This window comes from Pelodiscus sinensis, chromosome 3 (genome assembly GCF_052426305.1).
Source record: "Pelodiscus sinensis isolate ZL-2025 chromosome 3, ASM5242630v1, whole genome shotgun sequence".
Taxonomy (NCBI): Eukaryota; Metazoa; Chordata; order Testudines; family Trionychidae; genus Pelodiscus; species Pelodiscus sinensis.
The window spans coordinates 41,222,527-41,248,410 of record NC_143054.1 but is presented as its reverse complement, the minus strand read 5'-3'; the positions used below and the strand labels follow the sequence as shown (position 1 = coordinate 41,248,410).

General features: G+C 43.7%; 1 protein-coding gene across 1 annotated transcript in view; it reads left to right on the top strand.

Annotated features, from left to right (window-relative positions):
• Window positions 1-25,884, top strand: part of CSMD1 (CUB and Sushi multiple domains 1) — a 1,868,278-nt gene that overhangs the window by 1,195,041 nt on the left and 647,353 nt on the right. Inside the window, exon 7 of the mRNA XM_006137767.5 lies at window positions 11,564-11,641. Within this exon, the coding sequence (XP_006137829.3) occupies window positions 11,564-11,641 (78 nt within the window). The remainder of the gene's footprint in view (window positions 1-11,563; window positions 11,642-25,884) is intronic.

Below are 25,884 nucleotides of genomic sequence, written 5' to 3'. Positions count from 1 at the left end.
TATTCAATACAAATCTTTTTCAATTATATACCGTCCCTAATCTTTGGCATGCTGCTTGCATACAATATGGAAGGCTTGTTTTGTGCTCATATTTTCTTTGCTTGTAACAGTACATTTAAAAATATCATAACTGTCAACGTCACAGTTTTACTTTTCCATATCTGAGCCTAGAATCAAAGTGGATATTAAAAACCTTAAAGATGCTTGCCTTAAGTTGGGAAAGGTAATGGCATTGTCAACAGCAGAACCATAGAAAAGCTGTTTAGGGATGCGATGGTCTGGCATCCTTGCAACATGGCCAGCCCAGCGTGTCTGGGCTTTCATCAGCAGGGTGTGAACTGACGGCAGGCCTGCTCTAAAAAGGACTTCTGTGTCTGGTACCTTGTCCTGCCACTGGATCCTCAGAAGTCTGTGGAGGCAAATCGTGTGGAAGTGGTTCAGTTGCCTAGCGTGCCTCCTGTATACAGTCCAAGTCTCACTGGCATACATCAGGGTAGTTAACACTACTGCTCGATAGACTTTAAGCTTTGTAACAAGGCTTATTCCACAGCGGTCCCACACTTTGGTCAGCAATCTGCCGAATGCAGAGCTTGCCTTGGCAATTCTGCAGTTGACCTTGATGTCAATTGTCACTGCACGGGAGAGGGTGCTGCCAAGGTATGTAAATTGGTCCACTGCTTGCAGCTTTTGTCCCTTCACTGTGATAGTGGGCTCTTGATGTTGGGCTTTCGGAGCTGGCTGGTGCAACGCTTCGGTTTTCTTTATGTTGATGAGAAGGCCGAAGTTGTCGCATGCTGCTGCGAATTTGTCCATGCTGGCTTGCATTTCCTATTCTGATCCAGCATTCAGGGTGCAGTCGTCAGGAAAAAGGAGGTCTCGTAGCACAGTCTCCTTTATCTTGGTGACAGCCTGGAGTCTTCGCAGGCTGAACAGTTTCCCATCAGTCCTGTATCTCAGGCTGACTCCCAAGGAACTGTTCTGAAAGGCGTCTGACAACATGGCTGAAAACATTATGGTGAACAGGGTCGGTGCCAGCACGCACCCTTGCTTGACACCGTTTGTGACGGGAAAAGCCTCTGAAGCTTCTCCGTCGTCCAGAACACGAGCCGTCATGCCGTCGTGGAACTGACGTACCATCAGGATGAATCTATCAGGGCACCCAAACTTCGACATGATGCGCCACAGATCTTCGCAACTGACAGTGTCAAAAGCCTTGGTGAGATCCACAAAGATGGTATACACTTCACGATTCTGCTCTTGACACTTCTCTTGGAGCTGTCGGCTGCGAAGATCATATCCACAGTGCCAAGCTCTTTGAGGAAGCCGCACTGTGTCTCGGGTAATAGACCCTGTTCCAGGTGGTCAATCAGGCGATTCAACAACACTCGTGCAAGGATCTTGCCTGCGATGGAGAGCAGTGATATTCCTCTATGATTATCGCAGACTTGTCGATTTCCTTTCCTCTTGTAGAGGTGTACAATGGATGCGTCTTTCAGTTCCTGAGGAATAGATCCTTGATTCCAGAAAGACTGGAACAGCTGAGTGAGTTTGTCGACAAGCACTGCACCACCACCCTTATAGACTTTCACTGGGATCATGTCAGATCCTGGGGCCTTACCACTGGACAACTGGCTGATGGCCTGTAAGGTTTCAGTCTCTGATGGTGAGACATCCAGGCTGTGGTTGATATCCACCTGGGGCATTCTATCAATCGCCTCGTTATTGATGGAGGATGGACGGTTCAGTACGGATTGGAAGTGCTCAGCCCAACAATGTAGAATCAGAGTCTTCTCAGTAATGAGAGTTACACCATCTGAGTCCAGTAGAGGGGAGCTCCCTGAGGGCTGCGGTCTGTACAAAGATCTAAGGGCTTCGTAGAACCGTTTGGCATCGTTTCTATCAGCAAACGTCTGGATTTCATCTGCTTTAGCACTCAACCAGGAGTCCTGCATCTTGAGAAGCTTGCTCTGTACGGTCCTACGAATGTTGTTAAAGGAATTTTTCTTAGCTGTTGATGACGGGTTGTTCTGATGAGCACGGTGAAGGCGATGCTCTTCAGCAATTAGGACCTTGATCTCTTCATCGTTCTCATCAAACCAGTCCTGCTGTTTCCATTGTAAGGGTCCAAGAACCTTTAGTGCAGAAGAGTGCACAATATCCCGGAAGCGTTCCCAGTCCTTCTCAGCATTTTCCTCTAATTGCAGCTCTGAAAGTTGGTTGTCAAGATCTTCTTCCAGTGAAGCTGCTGCGTTGGGGTTCTTCAGTTTACTGACGTTGATCTTTTTCATCACAGCTTTGTTTCCCTGAAGACGTCTCTTTAGCTTGATATGAAGGCTTAATTTGAAGCTAAGTCTGTGGTCAGTCCAACAGTCAGCACTCGGCATGGCCTTGGTCACCCTTACATCCTGTCTAGTCTTTCCTCCGCACAATGACATAATCAATGAGGTGTCAGTGCTTAGAGAGTGGATGCATCCAGGACGTCTTTTTGCGAGTGGGCAGGCAGAAGAGGGTATTAGTGATGATCAAATCATGAGCCACACATGTCTTCAGTAGTAGTAGGCCATTGCTGTTACATTTACTGATTCCATTTTTTCCAGTGACGCCATCCCAGGCAGAGTGATCAGATCCTACTCTTGCGTTGAAATCGCCAAGTAGACTCAGCCTGTCGGTGCGCTTCACGGATGAGAGTAGGGCATCGAGATCTTCATAAAACTTGTCCTTTACTTCATCCGGATTCGTCATTGTGGGTATGTAGGCGCTGATCAGTGTGGTTTGCTTTCCTCTTGGTAGTGGAAGATGCAGTGTCATGAGTCGATCGTTCACGCCCTTGGGAAGATTGGCAAGTTTGCGGACAAGATGATTCTTAACCGCAAAGCCAACTCCAGATTCACGATGTTTGTCACTGCTGCGTCCATTCCATGTGCCAATAGTGAGTGGTGTCACCTTGCGTTTTTTTTTTGAAGTTTTATTGTTCGACCGCATGAAATGGGATCCCCTCCAGCCGCGGTAAGCTGGCCAGGGTTCTGTGAAGCAAACAATGTTGGGCACCTTTTCTAGCCCCTTTCTCTTGCTACGGAGGTGAGCAGTGCGATCCTAAAAAGGGCTGCTCAGTCACTCAGGTAGACGCCGAATCCAGCTGTTGCTTTGGCCAGCAAGAAGATGACCATTAGACCTGAGCCGCTTGTGTGCAGGTCCACGGCTACAGCTCCCAGTGTATCTACACTTGCTGCTTCGTTGCTCGCCCATCGCCACAGGACTTTGAGGTTTACAGAAGTTAGGGGATGTCAGATGTCAAGACTTGCATGTGAATTGGATTAAAGTAAGGGAGAGGTGCACATAATCAGCCTCACTCTCTCTTCCCAGATTCCATCTTGCTCCAATGGCAGGACTAAAGTCAAGACGGTTGGAGATGGGCTGGGCGCAGTGGTTGACCAGGGCATCTTTCTTGTCTTGCCGTGCTCTTAGCATACCACATCGCTTGCAGAAACCACCTTTATGACCGTTGGTCCTATTCTAGATCTATTCTAGATCTCATCCGCTCAATCCACCGGAGTCTGTCTTCACATGCATGGGATAGACAAGTCCCTATCTCACCGAAGGTCAATGACCCAACGGCTACTCTCAACCTGGTTTGGCCAGCCTGTTGAAGCTGTTGCCTGGGGTGTGGCCGCTGCGCATGCTACAGCTAGTAGGAGCCACAGGTGAGAGCTGAGTGACAAGTGGGGACCAAAGGTGGACAAGCTGCCCTGAAAGGGCATGACATGCCCCTACACCAGAGGTGCTACCCCTCCCTGTACACCCTGTACACCCCATACACCCCATAATAATAATAATAACAATCACTAAATTAATTAAAAGGAAACACATCACCTACAGATATATTGAGACTCCAGGATGGTACTACCCTGATAAATACTTGAATTGTAGAGTTACATTTTCTGAATAACAATGTGATATAGTGAACAAGAGATTAACACACAATTGTTTGTGCTCTATGATTTTCTGTAGTGCTATGGCTGATGGGAAGATATGACAAGTGGGGTTGCTCATTGTTGAATACTGAGACTAATATTGTTTAATATAGTCATCAATAACATTAAAATTAATTGAGCTTTGATTTGTGTGATTTACTGTACTTCAGATGTGCGCCAAACTCCTACACAAAAAGGAGAGACAAGCAATGGGGACCAATGCTCAAATCTAAGCAGGCAAAGAAGCTGGAGTTTTTTAGTGGTAAATTCACAGTGGGGCTCCAGCTTCAGATTACCAATTAACCACTGTTGCAAAAAAAGAAAACATAATTCTCGGGATTCATTAACAGGAGTCTTGTGAGAAAGACACAAGAAGTCTTTTTTCTGCTCTATGCTGTGCTGATTAGGCTTCACCTGGAGTAATGTGTCCAGTTCGGGACACATTTCGGTAAAAATGTAAAGAAATTGGAGAAGGTTCAGAGAAGAGCAAGGAAATGATTAAAGTTTTAGAGAACATGACCAATGAAGGAAGACTGAAAAGAGAAGACAGAGAGGGGACATGATGGCAGCTTTCCAGTACATAAAAAGGTTACAAGAATGAGGGAGAAAAATAATTCTCTTTAATCTCTGAGGATAGGACAAGAAGCAATGTCCTTAAATTGCAGCATGGGAGGTTTAGATTGGACACAAGGAAAATCTTCCTAATTGTCAGAGTGGTTAAACACTGGAATCAATTGCCTATGGAGGTTGTGGAATCTCCAACATTGGAGATTTTTAAGAGCAGGTTGGACAAATATTTGTCAGGGATGATCGAAATGGTGCTTGGTTCTGCCATGTGTGGATGACCTCTTGATATCCCTTCTAGATCTAGTATTCTATGACTGTCTGATTCAATAACAGACCATGAATTTATTAGGGCCATAAACATAAGTAACATATCTCAAAGAACAACAGTTACGAGAGGTGACTAGCCATTTATTTTGATGCTCTTGTGAAGAGCAATGCTTCAGCAAATACTTTCTGAAAATAAAAGAATGTGTGTATATTTTTAGAATGAGAGAGGTTATCATGTGGGTTGGCTAGTGCAATCAGTTGGGTGGGGTAAATAATATGTATTTCTGAGTCATATTTTGATGCAAGTTTGTAAGATGATGTAAGAGGACTATTTTAAGAAAAGTAAAGAGGTGAACTTCTTTGGAGGGGTTAACAAACATGTGGAAAAGGGGGATCCAGTAGATATAGTGTACTTCGATTTCTAGAAAGCCTTTGACAAGATCCCTCACCAAAGGCTCATGTGTAAATTAGGTTGTCATGGGATAAGAGGAATGATCCTTTCATGGATTGAGAACTGGTTAAAAGACAGGAAACAAAGGGTAGGAATAATTGGTAAATGTTCAGAATGGAGAGGTGTCAGTCCTAGGGCCAATCCTATTCAACTTATTCAGAAACGATCTAGAGAAAGGGGTAAGCAGTGGGGTGGCAAACTTGCAGACTATACTAAATTGTTCAAGATAGTCAAGACCAAAGCAGACTGTGAAGAACTTCTAAAAGATCTCACCACACTGAGTGATTGGGCAACAAAATGGCAAATGAAATTTAAGTGCGGATAAGTGTAAAGTAATGCACATTGGAAAAAATAACCCCAACTATACATACAATATGATGGGGGGGGGGGGCGGTAATTTAGCTACAACTACAGTAAACTTCCAATAATCCAGCACCCCATGGGTCCTAAAGGTGCTGGATTATCAAATATGCCAGCCCATCGGAAGGGGGGGCTATGAAGGGTCTGGTATGGAGTGGGGGGGATGCACCCCTCAGCACTGCGGGCCCAACCCGGCAGCACCCCAGTTGATCTGCCCCAGACTTCCCCAAGTCAGCCGCTGCTGAAACTGACCAGCGGCTGACTCGGGGAAGCCCGGGGCAGAGCAGCTGGGGTCCTCTGACCTGGGCTTCCCGGAGTCAGCCGCTGGTGTTTTTCAGCGACAGCTGAATTGGGAAAGCTGGGGGCAGAGCAGCTCCAATTGTCTGGCTGCCTGGAGCACTTCCGAGTTCCAGATGGTGCCAGACCATCAGGAGTGCTGGACCATTGGATGCCGGACCACTGGAGTTTTACTGAGATCTTAGAGTTATCATGGATAGTTCTCTAAAAACATCCATGCAGTGTGCAGCAGCAGTCAAAAAAGCAAATAGGATGCTAGGTATTATTAAAAAAGGAAGAGAAAATGAGATGAAGGATATCTTACTGCCCCTGTATAAAACTACAGTATGCCCACATCTTGAATACTACATACAGATGTGGTCTCCTCACCTCAAAAACAATATTTTGGCAATAGAGAAGGTTCAGAAAAGAGCAACTAAAATGATTAGGGGTTTGGAACGGGCCCCATATGAGGAGAGGTTAAGAGACTGGGACTTTTCAGTTTAGAAAAGAGGAGACTGAGGGGGGATATGACAGAGGTCTATAAAATCATGAGTAGTGTGGAGAGGGAGAATAAATAAAAGTTATTTACTTTTTCCCATAATATAAGAACTAGAGGACACCAAATGAAATTAATGGGTAGCAGGTTTAAAACTAAAATTCTTCTTCACACAGTGCACAGTCAACCTGTGGAACTCCTTACAAGAAGAGGCTGTGAAGGCTAGGACTATAAGAGAGTTTATAAAAGAGCTAGGGTATGTCTACACTACAACACTAATTCGAACTAACTTAATTCGAATTAGTTAATTCGAACTAAGCTAATTCGAACTAGTGCATCTAGACCTAAAAACTAGTTCGAATTAGTGTTTTGCTAATTCGAATTAGCATGTCCACTTTCAGTGGACCCTGAACCGAGGTTAAGGATGGCCGGAAGCAGTGCTGGCAGGGCATCAGATTAGGACAGAGCGTGGAGCTGCTGTCTCAGGCTAGCCAAGGGCTGTGCTTAAAGGGTCCCGACCTCCACCCCAGACAGTTCTCAGGGGTTCCCTGCTCGCTTGTCTAACTCAATGAGGGACAGCAAAGCAGTCCTGTCTTGGAGTGCCCTGAATGCCCACACTTGGCACATCACAGCACTCAGCCATCAGCCTGGCTGCACTTGCCGCAGGCTGCCATCCGGGGGAGAGGGGGTCAATCGGGGGGCTGCAGGAGAGCTTCCACCCCGAGGAGCCCGCAGAGCCACCCCAGTCCTCCCCATCGGGAGCTCATACCCCATTCCTCCCTCACCTCCTTCCACTTACCCCTCCCTAGACCCCCTTCCTGATGTACAAAATAAAGGACACGTGTGTTCAAAAATAGAAACTTTCTTTATTGAACAAAACTCGGGGAGACTGGGAAAAGGAGTTGGGAGAGGGGAAGAGAGAGGGTGGGAGAGGGGAAGGCAACTAAAATGATCAGGGGTTTGGAACAGGTCCCATATGAAGAGAGGCTAAAGAGACTGGGTCTTTTCCCCTTAGAAAAGAGGAGACTGAGGGGGCATATGATGGATGTCTATAAAAGCATGAGTGGTGTGGAGAGGGTGCATAAAGAAAAGTTCTTCATTAGTTCCCATAATAGAAGGACTAGAGGACACCAAATGAAATGAATGGGTAGCAGGCTTCAAACTAACAGAAAGTTCTTCTTCACAAAGCAAATAGTCAATCTGTGGAACTCCTTGCTGCAGGAGGCTGTGAAGGCTAGAACTATAACAGAGTTTAAAGAGAAGTTAGGGTATGTCTACACTACCCCCCTAGTTCAAGCTAGGGGGGTAATGTAGTCATACGGAGTTGCAAATGAAGCCCGGGATTTGAATTTCCCGGGCTTCATTTGCATAAAGCCGGCTGGCGACGTTTTTAAATGCAGGCTAGTTCGGACCCCATGCTGCGCTGCTACACGTGGCACGGACTAGCTAGTTCAGATTAGGCTTCCTAATCTGAACTAGCTGTACGCCTCGTGGAACGGGGTCCGAACTAGCTGGCATTTAAAAATGGCGCCGGCCGGCTTTATGCAAATGAAGCCCGGGAAATTCAAATCCCGGGCTTCATTTGCAACTCCGTATGACTACATTACCCCCCCTAGTTCGAACTAGGGGGATAGTGTAGACATACCCTTAGATAAATTCATGGAGGCTGGGTCCATAGCATGCTATTAGCCAGGGGATAGAAATGGTGTCCGTGGCCTCTGTTTTGGAAGGCTGGAGATGGATGGCACGAGACGAATGGCTTGGTCATTGTCTTCGGTTCATCCCGTCCGGGGTAGCTGGTTTTGGCCACTGTCGGCAGACAGGCTACTGGGCTAGATGGACCTTTGGTCTGACCCAGTACGGCCGTTCTAAGCTCAGGGCTCAGGGTCTCACTGGACCACCTTGATTTTCATGCACACCTGCTCTTGGGTGGCCAGGCAGGCAGTTACCCTGCCCTACATGGCCACTTTCCTGTGCCTAGTGCGGAGGTTGTGGATGAGGTCCACGATCTCTGCACTAGACCAGGCGGGTGCCCGCCTCTTGTGGCCCCGGGCAGGCTCCTGGGAGCCGCCGGCCTGGTCCCAGGAAGAGGTGGAGGGCTGGGTGGCAGCGGGTGGCTGGCTCGTGCCGTGCCAGGTGCAGGGTCTGCTGGCTGGGTGCTGACAGGCTTGCACCTGGCATGGGCACCGTAGCCAGACCGTGCCCCTTTAAGGGCTCCGGGGCCAGGAGGGGGGCAGAAGAGTTTCCCTGGTGGTGTCCAGAGTGGCCACCAGGGAAAGCTGGGGAGGGCTAGCCTCCCACTAGTTCGAATTAAGTGGCTATACAGCCCTTAATTCAAACTACTTAATTCGTACTAGGCATTAGTCCTCGTAGAATGAGGTTTACCTAGTTTGAATTAAGCGCTCCTCTAGTTCGAATTAAGTTCGAACTAGCGGTTTGCCTGTGTAGCGCCTATCAAAGTTAATTCGAACTAACGTCTGTTAGTTCGAATTACCTTTGTAGTGTAGACATACCCGTAGATAAATTCATGGAGGTTAGGTCCATAAAAGTCTATTAGCCTGGGGGTAAGGAATGATGTCCCTGGCTTCAGTTTGTCAAAGTCTGGAGAAGGATGGCAGTAGACAAATTGCTTGATCGTTGTCTTTGGTCCATCCCCTCTGGGGCACCTGGCACTGGCCACTGTGGCCAGACAGGATTCTGGGCTAGATGTACCTTTAGTCTGACCCAGTATGGCCATTCTTATGTTCTAAGCTCTCACTTCTTTAGGCTGTGGGTAAAATACTGGCACATTCTTAAAGAGATCTTGATAATAAAATTCCTTAAATGCAAGGGTGAAGATTCCTTTATTTCTTTTGGAGATGTACATTTACTTTTACTTGGATTCCTTTTCAATCTAAGTCCCCATGAAAGATTAACACTGAATCTACCTTCTGTGTGAGTATCTCCTGTATTTTCACTATTTACTTTGATTTCTTAACATGCTGATTCTTCTCTCTATGTAGGTAAATTTGGTGATTCCTATTTACATTAGCTTGTAAGGTGCATATAAGTGGTACCTTATAAGGCTATTTTCCTTTTAGTAGAATTTAATTTAGTTTATGTTTATTAAAAGGAGTATTTGAGTTTGGCTTTACATTGTTTTGTTCAGATTGCATTTGAATTAATAATAAATTCTGGGAATGTAGATGTTGGAAAATATTCAAAGACTGAGAACTGAAGTCTTACAAGAACTAGAAACTGAGTGTTATGGAGAAAGGGAAAATGAATTCAATGCACTTATCTCCTCTTAATATGTTGTTTTTGCTGTGAGAAAGCTATGGAAATATTTTAAAAATGGTAATAATGTCAGGGCTGTCCCCACCCATATGCAGAACACGGAGCTGCATGGGGAAACACAAAACTTGGGGTATGAAATTGCTCCAAATTTCATAGTGCCCTATTCTGTTGAAAGAGGATTTTCCAAAATTTGGCATGTCTACATAGCACCAAATTTTGGAAAAACCTGCTCTTTTGACACATCCCATCTTCCTCGTAGAATGAGATTTACAAAGATAGCAAAAGAGCACGTCCGCATTTTTTAAAATCTTTTTTGAAAAAGCGGCCGCTTTCTTTGGACATGGCATTACTTTTCCAGAATATCTCTGGTATCCCAAAAGTGCTGCAGTCTAGATGTAACCTTTGTGTCTATAATATTCTAGGACCAACACAACAATAGTACAGATGATATTTTGATGAAGCAAGAGCAGCAAAGCATTCTAGTAAAGAAACAAAATTAAATACACCTTTTTATAATGTGACAAACATTAGCCAACCTAGGCTGTGCTTTTGCAGAAAAACTTGCCAGCTGTCTACACTGGCCGCTTGAATTTCCGGAAAAGCACTGACGGTCTCATGTAAGATCATCAGTGCTTTTCTGGAAATACTATGCTGCTCCCGTTTGGGCAAAACACTTTTGCCAGTGTAGACAGCACAGTACTGTTTTCCGCAAAAAAGCCCCGATCGCGAAAATGGTGATCGGGGCTTTTTTGCGGAAAACCGCACCTAGATTGGCCACGGACGCTTTACCACAAAAAGTGCTTTTGCAGAAAAGCATCCTGCCAATCTTGATGTGCTTTTCCGAAAATGCTTTTAACTGAAAAGTTTTCCATTAAAAGCATTTTCGGAAAATCATGCCAGTGTAGACGTAGCCATACTGTTTCCACCCTTCTGTCATTCAACATATTGAGATGATTATGTACATGTTGTACATATAGTAATGCACAATTTGATAGCTCCGTATATTGCCTAAAAGTAGAATTAACCAGTTTTACATGTTAATATGGTGAGAGAATATGCAAATGTATTTCTTCTAGTTTTTTTCTTAGTATGAATACATGATTTGAAAATAAATACATATTCATATAAATGAAAACTTTATGAATTTTAGTATGAATGTGCAAATTTTAAAACCATTAACTGTCACATACAGAGTTCTAAGAAAAAAGTGTAAGACTGAATATAAACAAGAACTACCCAGTAAATGTACAACATTCATTAAGGATGTAATTTGAAGATTATCTTCATTATTCTTACATAGAGCAAACTCAACTTTGATTGTAAAGCAATTACTTTTGTGTACACTAACATATAGATCTAGATTTTGTAGATTTAGAGCATATTTGCATGTGTCTGTGTCTATTTTTAATTTTAAAAAACTTATGAGAAAAGATAGCATAGGACGATGTGTGCTTTTGGGACAAAAATCATGTATTGTAGAACAAAACAAAAATCATGTATTGTAGAACAAAACTTGGGTTTGTAAAAGTTTTTTTTTTAACTTTTGTAATCTACAATACAAAATATAAATCCATAGTGAGCATGTTATTATTAGGAGTGTTTTGTCTTTTCTTCCTGGCTCTAATGATACTTAAGCATTCTGTTAGAAGTCAAAATATTCCTGTTATTACTGCTAATAAAAACTAAAGAGCTCAACTTTCTTCTAATACATAATTAAATTGTTATGGTTTCAGGGGAAAACTGAGTAAATTGGGCTACTTGAGTAGTGACTGTAAATTCCATTTCTAGTAGTATGACTCCACATTGCTTTGTTTTCATTTAGTACATGCATTGTGAATACAGCGTGTTTACTATATGTCTCAATAAACTTGGTCTTTATCTGCTTGTTTTTGACAGTGAAAAAAGCAATTGAATTGAAGTCAAGAGGAGTCAAGATGTTGCCCAACAAAGACAGTAACCACAAAAATTCTGTCTGTAAGTTGTTGTTATTATCTTTAGAATGATTGTATATTTTGTTATTCTCATTAAAAAACATCATTCAGGAGAGAGACAGTGCAAGGGAGGCCAAATAAACAAATAACAATAACAAAGCCCAGAAATGCTGGGGAACAATTATTGTGAAAGCTGTGCTATTGTTTCATTTGTCCATAACTGATTTTATATGTCAAATGATAATATGGGGGGTTAAGGGGGAAGAGAAGAGATCATAATATTTATGTTCTTCTCTCTGTCTACTGAGAAATGGGGGTAAAGGCAGTGATTTTCCTTCTGGCTTCTGGGACTCTGGGTTGAGATTTTCCATTTTCTAATCCTTCCATTGACCTTAGTTAATTCAGTCTCTCAGAAGTTCTTAAACTGCCACCTATGTATGGCCAGCATGTGGCGTGTCTTCATGGCTGCTTCTTTGCCGGCATGTGCTATAAGAGGGAGTGGGTTAGCAACTTCTATTTTTCCCCAAGTTGCTAGCAAAATGAGAAGAATCTGAGGAAGGGGAGGAGGTCAGCAGCTCCTTCTTTTCTCCATATGTCTAGTGGATTCTAGAGCAGCATAGTTGTCCCTTTTGTCTCTCTTCTCAGTATGTAGTCTGTGAGAGAAATAATGCAGGTAACTAGAGATTACCAACTAATTTTTGTTTTAAATAATTGTGCCTCCTCTTCACTTGAACGCTTCACAAGTTAAGCAATAACCTGAGAGCTCTGGTCCCCATGAATCAGGTGAAGTTTAAAACCACAGTGAAAACAGTACCTACAATTTGTGGATATAAGGGGTCCTCAGATCTAGGAACAATCAGAGGAGATCGCTAGGTTCACTTGCAACTAGGTATAAGTGTTTATATACTCATAAATACATTTGAATAAATGAATCATTGATGTAATTGCACTTAAATCAGTGGAGTAAAAACTAAGGGTACACTTGGCTTGTTTTGTGCAATTCTAGATGTATTGAGACACACTATTCTAAAGGCAGTCAATGGGGCAATTGATTCTATTCTTTGTTCCCTTGGTGCATCTCTTTGTGCATATGCCATAATTTTGGTGTGTTTCCTTAAATGAGAAATGGCTGATAAGTGTCTGTTTTAAAGATCGTGCTCTCCTGGTATGACACAGAAGAACATTTTGTGCAAGGTCTAGCTGCGTATAGCTTATCCAAGGTCTTTGGTGTGTGTGTATACAAATGGGTGGCTGATCTATTATTCGTAAGGTACTGGTGGGTATCTGCATACGCTCTCAAAGCATATGTGATCTCTGCATACGCTCTCAAAGCATATCCTGTCAGATACCACATTTAATTATAGGAATTCAAAGTAAGGCAGGCTATTAGGAAAAATGTTTATAAGACAGTCTGCTGTTGACTTCAAATATAATAATATATATATTTTTTCTTTTGCTTGTGATGCCTATATCATGTCTGACTTCTTAACACAGGACTAAAAATGTGTTGTTAGTATTAAAATAGTCATGCACACTGCTAATATGAAATTTAGCAGTACAATTACAGGGTAAACAATAATAAACATTGATATTCTTTCTTAAGCTCTCCTACTCAAATTTTTACAGTATTAATGTCCACTATATATAAGGAGGTAGTTAGGTACCTAATACAATGTTAGGTACTTTCATCATAGAGCTTAATAATACAATTCAGTTAGGCTACGTCTAGACTGCAGGCCTGTGCTTTTTCATCTTTCCTCATCTTTCGAAAGAATTCCCTCTTTCCCATCCACACGCCTTTTTCCAAAAGTGCTCTTTCGGAAAAAGGCTTCTTCCTCGTAGAAAGAGGTTTACCAATGTCAGAAAATCCCCTCTGTTCTTTTTTTTTTTTTTTTTTTTTTTTTTTTTTTTTTTTTTTTTTTAAAAGAACACAATTGCAGTGTGGAACGAAGTGAAGTTTTTTCCTGAAAAAGCTTTGTAGTGTAGACATAGCCCTAGACCAGGGGTTCCCAAACTTTTTGACACAGTGACCAGTAAATCCATTCACGAACTTTTGGAGGACCAGTAATGTTCATTTTCAAATGTGCGTATTCATTAATCAAATGATGAATATTCAAATAAGTTGTTTCTGGTCCTCCCAAAACCCCAAATGCCAGCTTTAGCAAAACTTTTGATATGGTCACCCACAATATTCTTGCCAGCAAGTTAAGGAATATGGATTGGATAAATGGACTGTAAGAAACACAGAAAGCTGGTTAGACCAGGGTTTCCCAAACTTTTTACTTTAGTTGGAACCCTTTTTTTTCAGTACTGCTTTTTGCAGCCCAAAAATATAAACACATAAAAAACAAACTGAGAAAATATCAGACCTATAGCATGTCTGATATTTTCTCATTAGGTAAGTTGTATTATTACTAGATGTATCAGTTTGTAGTTTCGAACTGCCTGGCTGGTAAATGTGCTCAGGCTGCATGAGTGTGTCTACCAGCCAGACAGTTCGCAACTACTCGAGGGGTGTGTGTGGGTGGGGAGACAATAGAATCCCCGGGCCGGACTAACTCATGCTTTGTGCTTTGTGGGGGGTGGGGGGAATGGGGGCAGTGCCCCAAGATCTACATATGGCCTGGTCAGTCCCACTCCCCGCTGGCCAATTCATTCCTTCCCCTCTGCTCCCCCCGCTGCGCCTCTGGCCAGTCCCACTTTCCCCAACACCCTCCCGGGAAGCCAGGTCCCCCCCACTTCTCCTTCCAATCTCCCTTGGCCAGCCCCGCTGCCTGCGTCCAGCCCTCCTTCCGGCGGCAACTTCTCCCCACGCCCACATCTTCCCCGGCCAGCTTCCTGCCCCCAACCTCAAACTCCCCGGCAGCCCTGCTTCAACCGGTCCCCCAATCTCCCCAGCCTGCCCCGATTCCCCCATCCAGTGCTGCTTCCGGTGGCCAGATCTCCCCTCCTCCTCACCCGAGAATCCCCTGGCACCTGCACCTTCCCTTAGCCCTTCACCCTCCTGATGCTTCCCCCCCTTACTGTCCCTGTCCCCTTTGCCCTCTTTTTCCCTAATACCCACTCCCTCACCACTCTCTGCCCCTTCCCCTCCTGCCCCTCTGTGCCCTCACACATGACTTGCTCCATCCTGGCCTTCCTCATGCCCACCCCTTCTTTCAAGCCTTCTCCCAGCACCAGCTCCTCCAGCCCCCAATGCCCTTCCCCTCTCCTCTCCTCTTCCAGCATCACCCTGTCCCCCCTCCCACTGACACCTCCCCTCCTGCCCTTTCCCTCGTTGTCTAGACTTGGCCCCCTGACATTTGTCTCTCTCTCCTAAACCCTGTCCGTTGGTGCCTTCCCCTACCCCCCACCCAAGCCCCTTCTCCTTCCACTCTCCCCCTTCGCCCACCTCCTTCACATCGCTGAGCTGGATGCCACACTTAGGCCCTGGAGGCTGAACCCGGAGCCAGTGTGGCCCCACCATGTGCCTCCAAAGAGTTTTAAAATCACGGGCCATGACATCACGTCACGCCTGGGCATCCTCCCCACCCACATGCAATGCCACACATGGGCAGCAGCAGGCAGGGATGCTCTACGGATGGGGTGGGAGGACGTGTGGAGGCCGGAGCCCGCTCCAGGCAGAGCCAGGGGAAAGACCCAGCTCCACATATTGGTGGAGCAGGGCCCCCGGCTTTGTAACTCTCTGGAACTTCCAGGTTCAGGGGTGCGGGACCCGAATTGGCCTGAGGCTGGCCCTGCCGGCAGCCACCAGACATGCTGAGGCCCGGTATTTTTTTCCCACGGCCCATAGTTTGGGAAACGCTGCCCTACACTATAGAGTGTATATATATCCAGGTAGTAAACAATTACTTATCTCCATATATATGTCAGCCCTTCTTAGACATAATCCTCATGGCTTGCAAATAGACTTTAAAACTTGCTTCTCAGTTTTGATTGAGAAGTGACACACTGAATGTGGATGCTAGAGTAGTACAGAAGAGATCTTTAGAGCAGCATTATTTCTTCATCCATACTTTGAATGTTGATGCAAAACCCAAAGAATATTTAATCTATACTAGTCTGTAAAAAGTACTAACTTCTGTCTGGGCTTCGTTATATATTAGAATGTTTATAACATGGTAGGAAATTATTATAGTCTCTGTGATGCATTTATCTTCACTTGTTAAGTTGCACCAAAACCAATCCAGCAATTCACCACTCTCCATTGTTGTTTGTCTGGCTGAGTGGAATTACAGAGTGATTCGTGAAGGCTTCGGAAGAGAGTGGGGAGAAGTAAAACAGATGGAAAGGAGGCCAGTATGGTGGCTGACTCATCACTCAGGACTTCAGAGTTTTAATAGGTCAGACTGTGCTGGGACCCTCCTCTCTTATTCATGGAGCAGGTTCATCATCACCCATTCTCCCTTATATATCTGGTGTGGGCATTATGCTAACCACTCCATTGAGAGGGCGGAGGGGGGGAGGTTGGGAAAGAACGTTTCCCTTTCTACCATACTGGCCCAGGTGTCTTCCTCACAACACATTTGGATGGATCCTATTCATGCAGAATATGAAGAACAGTAGGTCATATGTAACAACTCATTTTCTTCAGAGGGGTAGCCAAGTTAGTCTGTAACTGGAAAAACTTAAAAATCAAGGAATAGTCTAGCAGCACCTTAAAGACTAACAAAACATGTAGTCTTGTTAGTCTTTAAGGTGCTGCTAGACTATTCCTTGATTTTTAAGTTTTTTCCGGTTACAGACTAACTTGGCTCCCCCTCTGAAGAAAATGCTATATAATCAAAAGGAAATTTTAGTAATGAGGCTTTGTCTACAGTTGGCACTTATGAGTGGGATATGAAGAAGCACTCAGCATTGGCTTAACTCTGCTGTATATCAAGCCAATGATAAAACTAAATGACTTAAATGAAAGCAGAGATGAGTACTTTTGAAAAGCCCACCATGCATCCTATCAGAACATATCACTTAAAATTTTCTACCCTGCCAACATAAATAAATAAAATAAGCGAACACAGCTGCAAGTCTCAGAGCCTCGGTCAGATGACTCAGACTCATGCTACAAGACTAAAATAGCAGTGTAAGATTTTTCTACTGAGAGTTCATCAACACTTACAGGGAAAAAAAGACTTGTTTCCATGAATCTCAGAGGCTATAGGCCTAAAAATAGCACTGTAGATATCTGGACTAAGCCTGGATCCAGGTGTCTGAGGCCATCCCTCTGTACTGGGTTTTTAAGTCCATACTCTAGCCCTAGCCCATGCTCAAGCCCGGACATTTATAGAGCCCCACTGAGAGCCTAAGCACTAGTCAATTGACCTGGATTCTGAGACTCGTGGCCATGCCTTTTTTGTTGTTGTTTTTGCAGTATAGATTAACCTTAAGTAGTGACCTGTAGGCCATGTCGTAATACCCAGATCAGTTCCAGATATGAGAGAGAAGAGGATCGTGAGTGAGATAGATGTTCAAACCACACATACCTATGCTGACCTCAAGAAGAGCTCTGTGTGGCTTGAATGCTTGTCTCTCACACACAGCAGAAGTTTGCCCAATAAAAGATGTTTCCTGATCAATCTAAGTCACTTAGGCATTTTGTAAAATTATACCCATATACCCACTGTTAAACACACAGCATACAGAAGGGACATGTGTTTAATAGTGTTTGTTTATTGTGCAACTGGGTAACATTTTCAACACCAAGTATTTAATGTTATTAATAAAGTCCTGTAAGTTAATGCATATTCTAATACAATGCTGTTTCTGGATGTAGATATGTTTAATGTGAGTAAAAGTCTCCTTAAACTCCCTTGAAGCAAATTTCACTTCATTTTAAGGCATGTTTCGCTATATATCAAAGATAATATTCACCTATTTAAAAACAGAGAAATATGTTTGTAATTGGCTAATATTACCAAAATTACTAATATTTATCACACAAGTTTTATATTCTGAACAGTCCTCAGACTTACAACTGAAACAAAAAAATGAGTTATTTTTAGCAATAATTTTTGCCATGTAGAGTCAAAGAACAAATGATTTTACAGATTCAGTATTGATTGGTGGAACACATTAAGGTGAATTAATGGCTCACTCTGTGTTACTCGGTAGTTAGTAACAATGGCTAATTCCTGAATAGGATGATGCTGATGATTCAGCATTAAGAAGGGGGGCGAGGGGAGAATGTCATTATGTGTTATTCAGGATGGGTAAGAAATGGCTAACATAATACTTTGTGATATAAAACTAAAATAATACTCATAGAAGACTGTTAACATAAAATTACATTTCTTAATTTTTATTAATTTAATTTTAAATTAACTATTTAGTATAGAGAAAGCTTACAAAGACCTCTGAAGAGTTTGGGAAATAGTCTACATGAGGAGTGTGGTGGGAAGCAGTAAGAGTTATTCCACCAAACCTAGCAAAGATGATATTAAAACCTCTAGGGCAAAGAGGTAAAACCCCAAGATATGGGACACTGCTGACGCTTCACTAGGTTTACTGGTTTCCTAACTTGCTAGAGATTTTTGCCCCATCCCCAAGAGGGGGAGGCTAGCAGTGGTCTAGACATAGCATTAGAATCATAGTGAGGAACTATCAGACACTAAGCTATATGGTAATTGGAAGAAGGAAGGGGAAATTGAGGCAATCTTGCCATAACTTCTGCTCATGGCATGGGGGATGTATATCAATAGCTGAAACCAGCTCCAGACATTCATGTGCTTGCTTCTGGACGGGCCATGTGAAGTCATGATTCTCACAGTAACTCTAACAGATTATTTGTTTAGTACTTGCTCAGTAATATAAATATTGAAATTAGATGTTTCGTATGTGTGGTATTGCACTGAACTAATTTAAAAAAAGCCCATTTTAGAGAATCCAGATCCAAACTCCCCATATGTCCATGCACAGTTCCAAACTTTCCATGGTTTCAAATCCAACAGCTTCTAGAAGAAAACATTTTTCAAGCCAATGTTTATACCAGGCTTCTCTGTAAATGAGAAGGGCCACCCCAGTGATTCACTGATGGACTAATTACAATATTAGGAAACAACAGACTTAAATAATTAACACTGTAAGCTTAGCATGTCAATAACATCCTATATTACAGTATTTCAGAATGCCCTTTAACCAGAATACAGAACATATGGTGCACAGTCAGTTGCAAAGATCATTTCCCCTGAAATAAGTATGGACAGCTAAAACTGTATTATTTGTATTTTTAGGTTGCAGATTAAAGGCCAAACCCTGTAAACATTCATATAATTTGAAAAAGTAATGGAACTATTTGTGTCATGAAATTTATTTACAAGAATAGCTGTTTCCAGATTTCAGAATTTGATCCTTGTGTGTCAGAAATATTTTTGCTATATTTATCCAGATGTAGATACATATACAGCTAGAATTATATCTCATCACTTATTGTTGCTTAATGAAGGATTAATGCCCCTATTCCTCATTTTACTGAGTAACATAGATTTTATTATGGTGTAACATTTGACAGTAAGGAAATAAATAGCAGCATTAACCTCTAACAGTTGTGTAAAGCTTTAATAAAACAAGAGGGATAATTACTCTGATCTACTTTGTTCCATTATAAAATGTAATAATACAAAGTTCCCCAAGTGTTAAAGAATTTAATTTTTTCAACAAAGATACATATCCCTACGTATACAATGCTATTTTACTACTTTGTATAAATTGCTTCATAAATCAGGTTAGTAAATTATACTTGCTGTTCCTAAATAGGCCGTCATCACTGCAGGAGCTGAAATATCCTTTAAAATGCTAAGCAAAAATCTTGCTGTGAAGAGAACTACTGTCTAAATATATTAGTGAAGAAAAGCATCACTTGTAACTAGAAGAAAACAAGGTGCTTCATCAATTATTTAACACATAATTTGCATATATAAGTTCTAATATAACCAGAAGAAAGCTTCTATTAAAATATATTAAACAAGATATGTATAACCTTATTGAATTGTACAATGCATTTTGTGATCCACCTAGGAAACAGAAACTGCCATTAAATAGCTTTCTTATGCAATTATGTAACATTATTGATTTTCCAAACTTAGCAGCTCATATCGTAAACTACATAAACTGTCAATTCTGTTATCTGGAAAGTCAAATACATGGTGACCAGCTGTCTACTCTTTAGATGAATGTAGCACTACAAAAATTATCTGTTTACAACACTTCAGTTTTAAATATAATTCTTAATACTTATATAAGGCTTAAATGACATAATACTACACAAGCTACTGCTTGTGCAGCCTCACTAAGGAAGCAGGAAAGAGATGGTCAGATGATCTCAGTAAGCAGCAACTGCTTTTTCTACTGATTCTGGGGTAGTTTTCCTCCACTGTTCCCCCTACATTCATACTGAAAGAGTCAACAACCATTTCCTTAGTAGATTGCATAGAAGAGATGAAAATATGTTCAGAAAGGGGCAACAGGAAACAAAAAAAGGACTGAGGTGAAAGCAGAAACTGGGTTGGAGATGTGTACATAGGACTTTGTGTGTGACACAAATTGGGATTAGTGTATAGCTGAATGGAAATGGGAAAAAGAGATGAGTATGGTTTGAGATAAGAGGTTTTTCATACCACAGAAGAAAAGAAATTTGATGAAGAAGTTTGGGGAGGAGACAAGAAGAAATACAAGAACGGGAAAGTACCAAAACCACAAAAGGAAAGATCAGAGAGAGAACAATGTAGGAGAAGATGGTGAGAAATGGAAAAATGAAAGTAGACGTGAGAAAAAATGAGAAAAAAAATAGAAAAAGCAAAAGTTACCAGCATTTAAAGTTTGTATTTAAACTAAATTATATTTAAACTAAATTCCTACACTGTATTATAGGAGAATCCTATTTTATGTAACTGTATTTTACTAAATTATTTAACATGGCATGTTTCTGTGTCTCCCAAATTGAGGGTGGATTAATCATAGAATCATAGAATACTAGGACTGGAAGAGACCTTGAGAGGTCATCAAGTCCAGTCCCCTGCCCTCATGGCAGGACCAAATACTGTCTAGACCATTCCTGATAGACATTTATCTAACCTACTCTTAAATATCTCCACAGATGGAGATTCCACAACCTCCCTGGGCAATTTATTCCAGTGTTTGACTACCCTGACAGTTAGGAACTTTTTCCTAATGTTCAACCTAAACCTCCCTTGCTGCAGTTTAAGGACAATGCTTCTTGTTCTATCCCCAGACGCCAAGATGAACAAATTTTCTCCCTCCTCCTTATGACACCCTTTTAGATATCTGAAAACGGCTATCATGTCCCCCCTCAGTCTTCTCTTTTCTAAACTAAACAAACCCAATTCCTTCAGCCTTCCCTCATAGGTCATGTTCTCTAGACCTTTAATCATTCTTGTTGCTCTTCTATGGACCCTCTCCATTCTTCGTTGAGTAGTGTCCCCGAGGGTACTCCACTCGAGGTGCTGGGCTCATCCCAGTGCCGCAAATGGAGAAACTTCCTTAGTAGTATCCCTGCCAGCCCGCACATGTGCTCCTGCTGTCTTGCACCATTCGAGCTGTTACAGCTCTGCGCGGGCCAGCTTGTCAGTTTCCTTTCAACCGTCCGTGGCAGCAGACGGACCTAGGACGTGCTCCCTCTCCGGCCTGAGGAGAAAAAGGGATTTTACTTAGAGACTTGAATTGCCACTTGGCAGTTTGTAGTTAGTGTAGTTGTTAATAGTTAGTCTAGTTAGTTTTCAAAATCTTTGTTTTCCCGTCCTAATCTTATAGTTTGTGTTCAGTAGCCTTAAAAAAAAATCTGTTTTCTTGTTTGCAACTTGTAAAGACCATGCCTGGCTTCAAGAAATGTTCACAGTGTCAGGATGCCATGCCCGCATCCAACGGGCATTTGCGCTGTGTTAAATGTCTGGGGGATGGGCACATCCCGATGAAGTGCTCGCATTCTATGAAACTGACAGCGCGCACCAGGCGCGATCGTGAAATGCGACAGAGTAATTTTATTCAATAAAACCCTCCAGAGTGATGCGGGCGAGCTGTCTTCCATTGCTTCTGGGATTCATGCAGCTCGTTCACCCAAAAAGGAGCTCCACAAACCGGCTGAGCTACTGCAGCGAAGGAGTGTGGGGTCAGACTGGGCACCTCTGGCTTCTTGCCGAGACACCCTACGGAGAAGATGGGCAAGGGCCGTAGTGCCTCAGCCCCGAACCTTGCTCATCCCAAAGACCCGATGCTGGCTCCTTGCAAAGGGCCACGGGCGGAATCGGCACTGGCAATGGCTCTAACAGCCGTATTAAAACTGGCAGTGGCGGACCCGGCACTGGCTTATGCTGCACATGTGCAGACAACTACAGCCCGGCTGCTGTGACCACGCTCTCCATGGTGCCGCAAGCAACAGTGCAGACTCAGGCACCACAGGCAAACATCGGCACCATGCATCCCTCTGCACCGCAGCCTCCTCCAGCACCGGCACAGCTTTTAGCTCCTGCGACATCGCTGGCTCATCTGCATGGCAGCTATTCAACCGGAGCCACCCCACTTCAAACAGCACCGTCTTCCCCTCTTGATTCTTTGGTGCCGACTAAGGCACTATAGAAGTCAAGGCATGTTCGGACACCTTCCCTCATGCCAGACCGAGCTGGGTTCCACCCGAGACCCTGGTCACCAGCTTCATTTTGCTCAGACAACCATCACACTTCTCATTATGTCTCCACCAGGGATCACTACCATAGATCACCTCATCGATCACCATCATACCGTCACTACCGCTGTCACTACTCTTGCTATTCTCGTTCTCCATCTCGCTTTTCTGTGAGATCTATCTCACCAAGATCCTCAAGATGCTCAGGATATTCACATCGATGCGATGCGTCCAGAGGCTACTCTCCAAGACGCTCTCCAACTCACCATCAGAGATATGACCATTACTATGATCACTGTCTCCCTTCTCGTATCATGTGATACCCGCATTCACGATCTCCACAATCCACTCATCCAGTGTCTCCACTTTGCGCACCCTCACCGACGGTTCCACCAGCGCCTGCAGAGGACACTATCTCAGTTTCTAATCACGATGAGCATAAGGACAATTGTATCCCGAACAGGGAACCACAGACCCCTGAGTCTCCGGCCAACCATTAATCATCATCACCGGACGACGCTGTCTTCCCTGGAGAGCTATCTCCCATGGAAGATCATAAGCAATTTCAAGAGCTCTTTACGAGGGTTGCTCTATCTCAGGGCATTCAAACTACGGATGTGCAGCAAAAGCAAAAAGAACCCCTTGCTAAAGAACTTACAGTCTTCACAAAAATTAAAACTGTCTTTCCCCTTTGATGAGGCTATCCTGGAGATCGCCAATGATATATGGCAGACTCCAGCTGCTTCCTTACCGACTAACAAGAGGTCAGATAAGAAATATTGTATAAACCAAAAGGGTATGGACTTTTTGTTCACGCACCCTCAGCCCAATTCCCTTGTCATGGACGCCGCTCAATAGAGATCCAAGATGTCTCAAACTAAAAATACTGCAAGTGACAAAGAAGCTAAGCACCTGGACATTTTAGGCAGAAAAGTATATTCTTCTGCCACTTCTGTTCTCCGAATGTGTAACTATGTGGCTCCCCTCACGAATCATGATTTTGACAATTATTTGAAATTAGTCCCTCTTCTAGAACATCTACCAGACTCGAAGCGTCAAATCTTAAGGGCAGTAATACAGGAGGGCTACGCAACGGCTAGAACAGCATTGCAGATTGCCCTGGACACAGCTGATGCAGTAGCTAGAGCCACAGCTACTGCTGTAGTCATGCATTGTGCATCCAGGTTGCACCAAGCTGCTGCCCCAAAAGAGTTGTTGAACAAGGTAGAAGACTTACCCTTTGCTCATCAGTTACTCTTTGCCCAATCCACTGATCAGGTGTTCCACTCAGGCAAAGACTCCGTACGACACTGAGAATGCTTGGGATGTATACGCCTCTGTATAAGCTTAAGAGGTATACGCCCTATAACAAACAGAGACCCTTCTCTTACGCAACATTCTGTGCCAAACCATATGAGCAGCAGAGGCCAAGACAACACCAACAGAAATGAAGACAACAGCCTAGAAAGGCATCCAGCCACCAGCAGGGGCGGCAGCAAGTTTGATGGGTCAGTTGAGGGACTGCACATCACCCTTTGTCAGGAACTTCACACAATCCGCTAGCTTTATTCTATTATCGGCTGAGGCCTTATCAACATCACTGGTCTCTGATTTCCACCAACTGATGGGTCAAAGACACAGTTGTTTCAGGATATGCCATCCCTTTCAACTCAATCCCTCCCCATTTTCCACCCTCCCTGCCCCTTTTCAGGGACCCCTCTCATGAGATTCTTCTACGGCAAGAGGGGTCTCAACTACTTACTATAGGAGCAGTGGAGAGGGTACACATTCAGTTCCGGGGGAGAGGTTTCTATTCTCGGTACTTTCTCACCCAGAAGAAGTCAAGGGTTTGGAGGCCTATCAGGGACCTACATCGGCTCAATCGTCACCTGCGGAAACAGAAATTCAAGATGGCCACGTTAGCCTCTATCATTCTGGCTCTCAACAAAGGGGATTGGTTTGTGTCCCTCAACTTGCAGGACGCCTAGTTCCATATAGCAATTCATCTGGGCCACAGGCGATTCCTTCATTTTGTAGTGGGTTCAGATCATTACCAATACCGAGTGTTACCCTTCGGTCTGTCAGCAGCGCCACGAGTGTTTTCCAAAACCCTAGCGGTGGTAGCTGCTTACCTTCGATGCCTCAATATCACGATCTTCCCGTATCTCGACGACTGCCTATTGAAGGCTCCTACTTACGAAGAGGTTACATGGGCAGAGACCACCACCACGATGGTGTTTGAGGCATTGGGCCTCATAATCAACTTTGGCAAATCGTCCCTGACACCGAGTCAGGACTTGGAATTTATCGGCATGAGGCTTGATGCACTGAGTGCAAGAGTATAATTACCCACAGCAAGGTTCGAGTTGATTCAGGATTTGGTTCAGACTGTGTCAATTGCTCCCAGATCCCGCATACTTACGTGCCTACAGCTTCTCGGACATATGGCTGCTACCACATATGTGGTGTCACATGCAAGACTTCACGTGCGCAGCCTCCAGCATTGGCTTTTCACTGTTTACACACCGGGGGTACACAGCACAGGCAAAATAGTATCTATTCCCAAATACATCAGGACTTCGCTAACATGGTGGGACAACCCCAAAAATTTGCTATCCCCTTCCACGGAAAAAGGCTCAGTGCAGATCACAATGTATGCTTCCTTGATTGGTTGGGGGGCCCATTTACAAGAACATTGAGTTCAGGGGCTCTGGACACCACTGGAATCCCTTCAGCACATACATTTCCTTGAGTTGCGAGCTGTATCCAATGCATGCAGGCACTTCCTCCACAGGATCCGAGGTCTTGCAGTCCACATTCTCACCAACAATATATGCACAGTGTACTATATCAACAGGCAAGGTGGTGCACATTCATGCCCCCTTTGTGCGGAGGCTATACGGCTGTGGAACTGGGCAATCCATCACGTATAACCCTTACCACATCGTACCTTCCCGGCAAGGACAATATTATCGCTGATGCCCTCAGCAGACACTTCCTTCCTCAGCACGAGTGGGAGTTACACAACGAAGTTGTTCGCAAGCTTTTCCATCTCTGGGGGTTCCCAAGTATAGACCTCTTTGCCACTCATCACAACAAAAAGTGTCATCGTTCTTGTTTGCGAGCGGGCATCGGCATGAATTCCTTGGGAGATGCTTTCCTACTCAATTGGGGTCATCACTAGCTACTCTATGTATTTCCTCCTCTTCCTCTCATTCTAAGGGTGCTGGAGAAGATAGTGATGGAGGGCGTGACAGTAATTTTCATACCACCCTTTTGGCCCCGACAGACTTGGCTGACTCAATTGTTGAGAATGTCAGGTGCTCGACCACGACACGGTTCAACTTGCTGTCTCAACAGCACAGTACAATGGTGCATCCGGACATCGACCGCATGCACCTCATGGCGTGACTCCTAATTGGCTCCAACCACCAGAAATGGCCTACTCTCGGGCAGTAAAACATGTACTGATAAACAGCAGATGCCATAGCACTCACAAAACCTACCTCTACAAATGGCATTGGTTACAAATGTGGTGTCTGGAGAGGGACTTTGACCCTCTCTCTTTGCCGGTACAGCAAGCTTTGGATTACATCCTCCACCTAAAGACAGAGGGGCTAGCAAATGCTTAGCTGAAAGTTCACTTGGCAGCAATC